Below are 11,985 nucleotides of genomic sequence, written 5' to 3' on the forward strand. Positions count from 1 at the left end.
GGTCTGTCTGTATGGAGTTTGTACGTTCTTTCTGTGACCTCATGGGTTTTCTCTGGGTGCTCCGGTTTCCTCCCACACTCCAAAGATGCAAAATGCTTTTCACTGTATCTTGGTACTTGTGACAGTAAACTAAACTAAACTAATTGAAGATGTACAGGTTTGAATAAGAAAATAACTGCAGATGCTGGTAAAAATCAAAGGTATTTATTCACAAAATGCTGGAGTAACTCAGCAGGTCAGGCAGCATCTCAGGAGAGAAGGAATGGGTGACGTTTCGGGTCGAGACCCTTCTTCAGACTGATGTCAGGGGGGCGGGACAAAGGAAGGATATAGGTGGAGACAGGAAGATAGAGGGAGATCTGGGAAGGAGGAGGGGAAGAGAGGGACAGAGGAACTATCTAAAGTTGGAGAAGTCGATGTTCATACCGCTGGGTTGCAAGCTGCCCAGGCGAAATATGAGGTGCTGTTCCTCCAATTTCCGGTGGGCCTCACTATGGCACTGGAGGAGGCCCATGACAGAAAGGTCAGACTGGGAATAGGAGGGGGAGTTGAAGTGCTCGGCCACCGGGAGATCAGTTTGGTCAACGCGGACCGAGCGCAGGTGTTGCGCGAAGCGCTCGCCGAGCCTGCGCTTGGTTTCGCCGATGTAAATAAGTTGACATCTAGAGCAGCGGATGCAATAGATGAGGTTGGAGGAGGTGCAGGTGAACCTCTGTCTCACCTGGAAAGACTGTTTGGGTCCTTGGATGGAGTTGAGGGGGGAGGTAAAGGGACAGGTGTTGCATCTCGTGCGGTTGCAGGGGAAAGTGCCCGGGGATGGGGTGGTTTGGGTAGGAAGGGACGAATGGACCAGGGAGTTACGGAGGGAACGGTCTCTGCGGAACGCAGAGAGGGGAGGGGATGGGAAGATATGGCCAGTGATGGGGTCCCGTTGTAGGTGACGGAAATGTTGGTGGATGATTTGTTGGATCCACTGGCTGGTGGGGTGGAAGGTGAGAACGAGGGGGATTCTGTCCTTGTTGCGAGTGGGGGGAGGGGGAGCAAGAGCGGAGCTGCGGGATGTAGAAGAGACCCTAGTGAGAGCCTCATCTATAATGGAAGAGGGGAAGCCCCGTTTCTTGAAGAATGAGGACATGTCTGACGCCCTAGTGTGAAACACCTCACCCTGGGTGCAGATGCGGCATAGACGGAGGAATTGGGAGTAGGGGATAGACTTTTTGCAGGGGACCGGGTGGGAAGAAGTGTAGTCCAGATAGCTGTGCGAGTCAGTGGGTTTATAGTAAATGTCCGTCACTAGTCTGTCTCCTGTGATGGAGATGGTGAGGTCCAGAAACGGGAGGGAGATGTCGGTGATAGTCCAGGTATATTTAAGGGCAGCATGGAAATTGGAAGTGAAGTGTATGAAGTCAGTGAGTTTTGCATGGGTGCAAGAGGTAGCACCAATGCAGTCGTCGATGTAGCTGAGGGAGAGTTCGGGAATGGGGCCAGTGTACGCCCGGAACAGGGATTGTTCGACGTACCCGACAAAGAGGCAGGCGTAGCTAGGGCCCATGCGAGTGCCCATAGCTACGCCTCTGGTTTGGAGGAAGTGGGAGGAGTCAAAGGAGAAGTTGTTAAGGGGAAGGTTTGAAGGTTAATTGGGTTCTGTGAAAATTGTATTTTGTACCTTAGTGTGTTAGGGTAGGGTAGTTTGGGGTCGCTGGTTAGCACAGACTCAGTGGGCCAAAGGGCCTGTTTCCAAGCTGGATCTCTAAAGTCTAAAGAGTGGAGGTAAAAACTGGAAGTGAGGAAAAAACTGAACAAATCATTTGTGAAATATGTGGATGTAAATACATTTACTGTTTTAAGAACCAAGAGTACACCACATAGAAATAGGTAGACACAAAATGCTGAAGTAACTCAGTGGGACAGGCAGCATCTCTGGAGAGAAAGAATAGGTGATGTTTCGGGTCGAGACCCTTCTTCAGACCTCATGCACGTAGAAATATACGTGCATTAAACTACTGACATTTGGTTCTATTGAACTGAATCAATAGATACTGAACTATGGGTGTGACATGTACCAGCTACAGGGATCATTGCAGCAACTCAGCAAAGCTTTCGAAGCAGCACTTTCCAAATCACCATCCTCTATGCACTGGCAACTGCAAGTCTCCTTCTAAGCGCCACACTATCCTCAGTTAGAAATACACCCCAGTTTATTTTTTAAGCAGGTACTAATCTTGTAGGCCCATGCCCCAAAACACCCTGGGGCCACCATGTCTAGGGTTGCGAACTTTCTCACTCCCAAATAAGGGACAAAAGGTGATGTCACCGCCCCGTGCCCCACGTGACCTCACCCAGCCAGCGGCCACGTGCTCCCGCTCCACCAATGGCAGCCGCCCGGGCCGGGAGGCGGGTTGCTATGCAACCTCCGCTAGGCGACGTCCGGGCCTACAGTGTCCGGGCCTAAAGCGCCCCCCCGGGCCTAATATGGGACAAGGGCGGTCCCGTATGGGACAAACCAATTTAGCTCAATATATGGAATGTCCCGGCTAATACGGGACAGTTCGCTACCCTAACGATGTCCCCACACAGAACATGCAGTTCAAGTCACTGTCACCTTAACTGAGGGTGAGAAATAAATATTGGTGATCAGTGTCCTGCGGACAAACACAAAATATTTTACTTGTAAATTACGAGAACAACTTAACTCTTGGTCCTGCTTTCATCCCCGGTATCGTGGGTCAACTGACACCTGCTTCTGTGACTTGAAGCCACCAGCTGTTGCCCTGCCAGTACAGTACGAGCTTTCATCGAATTTAAAGGGCACCCGTCATGAGTTTTACAGATTTAAGCCCATCATAGTTTTTCAATTGGAGGCATGGAGCCGATATTTTCGTGGTGATATTTCTTTCCTATGTATTATCTATTTTAGAATTATTGTTTTTGTTCCACTGAGGGACACAAGTTTTGAAGTCGGTCTACAAACGTGTCTCTCTTTTCTGCTGCTTGGTTTGAGAATCTCTTTGCATGAATAATGACAATGTTGTACATGCAATGGCAGCCTTTTCTGTGCATCTGTGCATCACTGGTCAGACGACATCTAGTTTAGTTTAGTTTAGTTTTAGATTAGTTTGTTGACATGTGTACTGAGGTACAGTGAAAGGCTTTTGTTGCTTGCTAACCAGTCAGTGGAAAGACTGTACATGATTACAATCGAGCCATCCACAAAGTACAGATACCTGATAAACGGAATATCGTTTAGTGCAAGATAAAGTCCAGTAATGTCCGATTAAAGATAGTCCAAGGGTCTCCAGTGCAGTAGATAGTATCTCAGGACTGCTCTCTAGTTGTTGATAGGATGGTTCAGTTGCCTGATAACAGCTCAGAAGAAACTGACACTGAATCTGGAGGTGAGTGCTTTCACACTTCTTTACCACTTCCCTGATGGGAGATGGGAGAATACGAAGAAGAACAAAATAGGGATTAGTATTCCAGAATTTTCCTGTCCAATATATGTAAAATATTGCACATTTTGTGAACATTTCTAATACAGGATATGAGATTCACACTTAAATTTGGCATCTTGTAAAATGAAATTCGTTTGTTAATCTGACTAACTTCTGACAAGAAAAGGACGTCGGTAAATGTGATTGTTTTTTAGACTTATCAGAGATTCAATGTAATCAAAGAATACCTTGTGGGAAATATATGATTAATGCCTTAAACTTGAATGTACAAATGGTATTAAACAGTAATGTTTTTCCGGAGCATGAAATATTATTTTGAATCATATTTTCTCAATCACAAATGGAGAAGATACTTTACCAAATCGGAGTTTGCCAGAGATGTTTTTATTTAAACATGTGGGATTAACTTACTTGGAACAATTCACCAGCAATTATTTCTCTAGGTTTGAAGTCAAACTCAGCAAAGGCGCACTTAAGAAGAGCTAATAAATATTTTGTTTTCTCAGAGAGGTTTGTGTCCTTGGTTATGAATGTTTTAAGAAACTGCATTAGATAACCTGACCATTGTCTGAAGCTTGCAGGCACAAGGTTCAAGCTACATCCTATCCTCACCTCTCCCCTCTGGCCTTTGTTCCAACCATCTCCCTATCAAAAACCTTCTTTGTGCTGTCACATTACCTACCATGCTGTGTCTTGCATCTCCCCCTTCCACCATCCTCCTCCACCCCCCCCCCTCCCCCCACTTCAATCAGTCTGAAGAAGTGTTGTGACCCTAAAACGCCACCTATCCATGAGTGATCCGGAGATGCTGCCTGATCTGTTGAGTTATTCCAGCACTTTGTGCGCTTTCCAGATTCTGTGTTGTTTTAGAGATCACCATGAACTGAAGGGTGGTTTGGATTAGATGATGCATATTGCATGACATTTGGAAATCACGGCGCGCAAATATTAAACTTAGTGGAGAATTGATTCTCTCTATTTTGAAAACCCTGGTGTCCTATGTTTGTGCAGGCCCTCCCTACGCTACTTTTATGTCACATCTTGGCTGACAATGCAAAAACATGGCAAAAGAAGCAACTGTATGTGCCAGGCACACACAGTGAGGTCCTGCCCCTTATAGAGCAGCTTTTAGACCTTAGAGATACAGGATGGAAACAGACCCTTTGGCCCACTGAGTCCAGTGATCACCCCAAACACTAGCACTATCCTACACACTGGGGACAGTTAACAATTTTACCGAAGCTAATTAACCTACAAGCCTGCAGGTCTTTGGAGAGTGGGAGGAAACTGAAGCACCCGGAGAAAACCCACGCGGTCACAGGGAGAACGTACAAACTCCATACAGACATCCCCCGTAGTCAGGATCGAACCCGGGTCACTAGTGATGTAAGGCAGCAACTCTACTGCTGTGCCACTGTGTCTGCTCTATTGATTGGTGTGTTGCACCAGGAGTGACTTAAGTTTGGGGTAGCTCACTGTGGGATATAAGTTAGGCGATTTCCCAAGAGCCTGTAACAGGGTGAGAAAACTTCAGATTCTAAATGTTGGATTGTTCGTTGTACACTTCAAATAACAATGAAATATTCATTATTGAAGGGAGATTTGGTCACTCTTGGTACTGAATCCCATTTATAAAACTGAGTGACCAAGGCAAAGGCCAAGATCTATTATCATGACACTACCAATATTACAAAGGGGTCAGATATCTTTATACCTTGTAGATATCAGGAAGATATAAAAACTGGAGGATAAAGAATTTCAGGGTCCATTTTTGTTTAAGAGAGGTAGCGTGGAAACAGGCACGCTAGCCCACCAAGTCTACACCAACCAATAATCATCTGTACACTAGTTCTATCCTACACACTAAGGACAACTTGCAGAAGCCAATTAACCTACAAACCTGTATGTCTTTGGAATGTGGGAGGGACCTGGAGCACCCGGACAAAACCCACACAGTCACAGAGAGAACGTACGTACAAACTCCACAAAGATTGCACCTGAGGCCAGGATCAAACCCAGGTCTCTGGCGCTGTGAGGCAGCAGCTCTACTGCTGTGCCATTGTACCAATGTTAGAAATTAGTCTTTATTTCAATATAAAAAGCTAGTAGAAATTGAAATCTAAATAAATGTATCAAAGGTTTCAGTATTTGATCAAAGAAACATTTAAAATTGGGTTTACCTAAAATATCTTAATGATAAAAGTGCATTTGTACAGGGATAATTGGAAATTGATAGAACTTCTCTGTGAAACACACCACTAAAACAAAGTTCAAAGAAAATCAATATTTGCTCATTAAAACCTAAAAAATTTCATAAACAGCAAGCGATGATCAATATAATGAATCACCTACCAAGCCCCAATTTGCTGCAAGTATGTGGGATTTTCAATAAAGTCTCTGTGTAGTATCATCAAAATGCTTGTCAAAGGAACTAACCATGAAGTGGACACATCTAGTTTTTTGGGCATATATAGAATGACTTAATCTATATCAATGTTTGGTTTAAACCTTGATTTTGTTTAAAATCTAATGTTAACGAATGTTAAAATCTAATGTTAATCCTGATTAATAAGGACTGCCTGATTTTAATGATAGACAAAATGTTATCTGCCTCTGCATTTTCTCGACTTGTAGAGAAACTGACTGTAATAATTGTCAATAAATCAATTTTCATAGTTTTTCCCATTAACGCAACAACTGATTTATTTTATATTAACTTTATTGTAAAAAGCAGAATAATTTAGCACAAAAAATCAAAATAACAAATTCACTCAAAAAAATGAACAGTACAAAGGATTTATATTTACATTTTGACTCTTTAGTTGCAAAAACACACATTGGTCATAAAGCTGTATAAAAAAAAGCATTGGCCATTTTAAACAGTTTTAAGAATTAGGAATGATTTTTTTTTCTAATAAAACAACCTTATGCACAACACACACCAAAGTGTATAAAAAATAAAAAAGGCTTCCAATTATAAAAAGATGCATGGAGAGCAGAACATCAACTGCCGGTCAGTTGACAGTGGTACTCTCCATATAGCTGCTTGGTGAATGTTCTGGTGTAATGTTGTCCACTATAGAGGTGAGAGAGCGTAAGCTGGCACTTCCAGTGGACTGGCCCTTATTCAAAGGTAGTAAGTGATCTGAAAGAGAGCAACACAGAATCAATGTCACACTACATTTGATGTTGTTGGATTTGAAATGATAGATCATGAAAACTCGATTTCTGGCGTTGAGAGTGTGAGAGTGAAGGAAGCTCAGGAGATCTAATTGCCAATTGATTGATAATCCAAGAACATGGAACAATATGGAAGTTAAAGGTTGCATATTCCATATTGAACCATTAACTTTTTCCATGAAGGCCATCAACCATGAATGACACAAATGTTCCTTCAGCTAGATCCCCAAACCATATTTTTCAGATCCATCCAGGATCATGGACCATAGCCATCCATTAAAAGGAATATGTGAAAGTTACTCACTCTTTAATAACTCACTACAATGTGCCAACAAACCTGAGTCATCCAAGCTCAATTTCAAATTTCATATCCAACCTATCACCAGGTGTGCACATTTCTGCAGCCAAAATATCCACCATCTTGTGACCTGCATTGTAAACATCTTCCCTGAATGTTCATCCCATCTAGGCTCAACATTTGCAAAGATCAAGACTGCCTCCCAACTTTCTGCAATCAGTGCTCATTACTTATCATCTCCAAAATCCTATTTTCTCTTCCTGCTCCGTTCCTTCCCAATCCTCGCTGTATATCCTTCCATTTCTCTGTTGGTTACAACTCCAGGGTCCAACTAACCGCAGCTTTAACTAACTGATCCCCATTCCTAGCTTTCATCCTCTGATCTGAGAGTTTCTTGAAATCCTACTATCCCCTGCTCCAAAGCTGATGGCAGAGTCATCCTCCTGAACCATTCCTTCACTAGGTCTGCCATCTCCAAATCACTTTCAAGACATTTTCCACACTATTGTTTATTTCCTGGTACTTCACTCCCACGTGTGACACTGCACCGTGAATGACATAATTACATTAAACCAACATAAACAGTGGTAAATATAAGCAAACCACATAGTACTGGAGGAACTCAATAGTTCAGCCAGCATCTGTGGAGGAAAGGGATAAGCAACATTTCAGGTCAGGACCCTTGTTCAATCTGACTGTAACTTGACTGAATAAACGTCTGTGTTATTCTCTAGGCAAATCTGCCTAATGTTATCGGTCTGAAGAAGGGTTCCGACCCGAAACATTGTCCGTCCATTCCCTCCGCAGATGTTGCCTAACTGGCTGAGTTCCTCCAGCACTTTGTATTTTGCTGAAGGCTCCAAAACCTGCAGTCTCTTACGTCTTTGCTAAATATAAGCAAATGATTTAGAAACTGAATTTTCTTTAGCCAAACATGTTTGTGCTGTTCTTCAGGAAAACCTGCATTGCTATTATCTGCTCTTTTCTTCAAAATCTGATATTAAGACATGTATTTTATGTCTAAAAGCCCCGTGTTTTAGTTTAGTTTAATTTAGAGATACAGTGTGGAAATTAAGCCCACCGAGTCCGCGCTAACCAGTGATCCCCGTACACCCGCACTATCCTACACACTTAGGCCAATTTACAATTTACAACTTACAACCTGGAGAAAACCCACATGGTCGCAGGAAGAACGTACAAACTCCAGACAGACAGCACCTGGAGTCAGGATCGAACCCAGGTCTCTGGTGCTGTAAGGCAGCAAATCTACCGCGCCACCCAAAGTTTAACCAGAATTTCCTGGAGTGGGTTCGTTTAATGGCCCAAGCTGGGAAATTGCATGAAAGAACAATATTTGGCATGGAAGTAGATCACTTCCATCCATGGAAACCTACCTCCTGAGGAGGGACCAACGTCTATGCAAGTGGCCAAACTCTGGTCTACATTCTGTTCCTGGCTGAACAATGTTTTGTGGCTCCTTTACAAGAGTTTTGTTATCACGTATCCAACATTGTGTTTGTGCCCATTTTTTAAAAAAAATTGAGTTAAATGAGTATAGAAGTTGGGAGGTCATGCTGCAGTTATATACGATGTTGGTGAGGCCCCATTTAGAATTTGGGTTCAGTTCTGGGCACCATGTAATAGGAAAGATGTCAACTTGGAAAGGGTGCAGAGAAAATTTACAAGAATATTGCCTGGACTCGAGGGTCTAAGCTATAGAGGGAGGTTGAGCAGGCTGGGACTCCATTCCCTGGAGCACAGGAGGATGAGAGCTGACCTTAGAGAGGTATATAAAATCATGAGAGAATAGATCGGGTAGATGCACGGAATCTCTTGCTCAGCTTAGGGGAATCAAGATTCAAAGGGTATTGGTTTAAGGTAAAGGGAAAAAGATTTTATAGGAATCTGAGGGGTAACTTTTTCACACAAATGTTAGAGGTGTATCTTACAAGCTGGAGGAGGTAGTTGAGGCAGAGACCATTGTAACATTTAAGAAGCAATTAGATAGGTACATGGGTGGGACAGGTTTAGAAGGGTATGGGCCAAATGCAGACAAGTGGGACTAATGTAGATGGGACATGTTGGTCGGTGTGGGCAAGTTGGGCCGAAGGGCCTGTTTCCACACTGTGACTCGATGAGCTATTGTCTTGGAAAAGTTCGAAGTTCAACATGGGATATAACAGTGAGATGACAAGTCTTTGGGAAAGTAGATCTTCTAGGCTACAACTTGAAGTAGAAATTATATTTCTGTTACACTGATTTTTAATTATGATTATTTTAACTGTTAACAGATATAAGGAAAATAAGGCATTTTCAAATATGGAATGAAAATTCCCATTTTAAAAATAATTGAAAAAGCTTGAAATAAAAATAGAAAAGGCTGGAAACACTCAGCAGGTCAGGCAGCATCTGTGGTAAAAGAAACAGAAACAAAGGTTTCAGGTCCGAGCTCCTTTGCTTGACCTGAATCATTAACTCCATTTCTCTTTCCAAAGATGCTGCATTTCCACATGTGCCTAATTTGCTCAAAGGCACTGAAGGTCAAAGGGTTTCCTTGCTATTGAAATAAATCACCCTGTTGTTGTACACAGCCCGGTCCCTACCGCTGGGAGGATTGTACGGAGTGTTGCATTGATCGGAGGAACTGCTCCACTCGGGGCTGCAGGAGGCGCTGCTTGATCCACATTCACTGGCTATGCCCACCTACAAATACAATGGAAAACAAAATGAGCAAGATGGATAAACAGAGAGAGAGAGAGAGAGAGAGAGAGTTTCCAGTAAAAGTCTAAACCGCCACTGCTTAAACTGTCTTCCAAATGTGCACTTGCCACAACAATTCAAGTTTCCTAATTTCTTCCAACAGACCCCTCAAAGCACCTGTTCCTCCCGCGACATCTCTGATGCAGATGAGGATTTGATTCAGGATCTTTCCCACATGCCCATACCTGGTCTCGAAGGCACAATGACCCTTTGCCACCTGCCTTACCCTATCAAAATCCTTGGTACATTCAGCTCCCAGCTTCTTTAAGTAAAACAATGCTTCGCTGACTGAAAAACATTTCAGAAAATCCCAAAGTTCATGGAAGTGATTTAAGTGTTCCCATCTCCTTCAGCTTCTTTCAATCGAAATGTTTTTTAACACTATTTGTCAAAACAATGTTTTCCTCTCACTTCTGTTTAAGCAATTTAATTCGGGCCCATTACGATAGCATTCAATCCTATCTAAAACCTTTCTAACCTTCCATAAACATCAGTCCAGAATATTATCTTGATAGTAATATTAGCGTCACCTTCCTACAGGGTCTGAAGAAGGGTCCTGACCTATCCATGTTCTTCCAAAATGCTGCCTGATCCGCTGATTTAGTCCAGAACTCTGAATCTTCCTGTGGTGATAGACCCAAAACGCCGGAGTAACTCAGTGGGTTCAGAAAGCATCTCTGGAGAGAAGGACTATGTGGCGTTTTGGGTTAATACCCTTCTCCCTATGGAGTTCCTATGAAGTTTTGATTTAAGGTGAATATGCCCTCAGGGACTTTCTGCTATCTGCTAACGATGATTTTTTTGGCAAGTATTCCCTCATTAAGGCAAGAAAAACTCTTTAAAAAGTAAAATAAAATCTAGACTAATTGCTCCGGGACTCTGGCGCTATTGGCAAGTGAAGATACAGAGCGTACTAACCTCACAAAATTAGCTACACTAACGACTGAAATATCACAATGTGGGAAAGGCTTAGGAAGGCACCTTGGTCAGCATACGTTCAGATGTCATAGGAGCAGAATGGACCATTCAGCCCATCGAGTCTGCCATTCAATCATGGCAGATCTACTTTCCCTCTCAATCCCATTCCCCTGCCTTCTCCCCATAATGTTTGATGCCCTTGCTAATCAAAAATCTGTCACTCTCCACTTTAAAAATATCCCATTGACTTGGTCTGTTTGTGGCAATGAATTCCACGGATTCACCACCCTCTGGCCAAAGACATTCCTCGTCATCTCCTTTCTAAAAGTACTAGCATGGACCAGTTGGTCCAGAGGGCCTGATTACACGCTAACTCTCTCCCTCTCTGAACAGCCCAACACAAACATTTTGTTTTGGTCTAATGGAGATGCACCGATTTTATCCAATCCTGGAGGAGGCACCCAGAGCAAAGTTGTGAGATGGGCCACAAAAGCCCAGCCCGATCGTTGCCCGATGTCCACGCCATCAGTCCCATGGGCTTGCTCTGGTCGGCTCCCCAGGGTTGTGAGATGAGCAGAAGCTCTCACTTGTCCGCCACCCGGGATACTTGCCCCTTGACGCGCGTTGCTGCTGCCACTGTAATGCAACTTGTCCTGGTGGTTCAAGGTGCCGAGCAACACCTGGAGTCTCTCGATGTACTGAATGGCACTGCGAAGGATCTCCACTTTGGGCAGTCTCTGGTTGGGATTCAGCAACGTGCTTCGCTTCAAAGCCTCGAACGCCTCGTTCACCTTCTTCAACCTCCTCTTCTCCCTCAGGGTGGCCGCTTTTCTCCTGTCCAGGGTGACGGATTTCCTCTTGCACGTCTTGCACGCCCACAGCAGGCACTGGCCGTGGCAGTCGTGCTGATGCTGTTGCTGCTGCTGCTGCTGTTGCTGCAGTTGTCGGTGTTGCTGTTGGAGCTCCGACACCGGGTACACGTGCTCATCCACGCCGCCTTCCAGCGACCTGCCATCGGCGCTCACACCCGTCCCCAGCCGCTGGTCAAACACGGGCTGGTCAAAGCCCTGCAGGCGCGAAGGGAAGAGACTCTCGCCGTCGAAGAACCGCTGGTCTGTGAAATAGAAAGGGTTGGTTTCAAACAGCTCCATTGTCAACTGGGCTCTTGTTTAAACTCTGGAGTTATCTCAAGCACCAACTGCACAAGAGTATGGCAGCGCCAACTGTTTGGAGGCATTTAAAGTCTCCTCTGGCATGAAATCACTAGGATATATATAGAAGGCGCAGAAACTCTATCCAACTCTTAGCTGTCGACATACATCAACATTTCAGTCTCATTCCATCTATTCCCTGGGGGTGTTGGCGGTGCGGACGAGC

The 11,985-nt window shown here is 44.0% G+C and overlaps 1 protein-coding gene across 1 annotated transcript; it reads right to left on the minus strand.

Moving 5' to 3' along the window:
- Positions 1-6,381: 6,381 nt before the first annotated feature.
- On the minus strand, positions 6,382-11,759 carry myog (myogenin). The gene is made up of 3 exons (XM_078420364.1): positions 11,220-11,759; positions 9,534-9,633; positions 6,382-6,597 (listed from the first exon to the last, which is right to left on the minus strand). The coding sequence occupies exons 1-3, from the start codon at positions 11,757-11,759 to the stop codon at positions 6,467-6,469; spliced, it is 771 nt and encodes a 256-aa protein (XP_078276490.1). The 3' UTR covers positions 6,382-6,466.
- Positions 11,760-11,985: the final 226 nt, after the last annotated feature.

The sequence above is a fragment of the Rhinoraja longicauda genome, chromosome 24, assembly GCF_053455715.1.
Source record: "Rhinoraja longicauda isolate Sanriku21f chromosome 24, sRhiLon1.1, whole genome shotgun sequence".
NCBI lineage: Eukaryota > Metazoa > Chordata > Chondrichthyes > Rajiformes > Arhynchobatidae > Rhinoraja > Rhinoraja longicauda.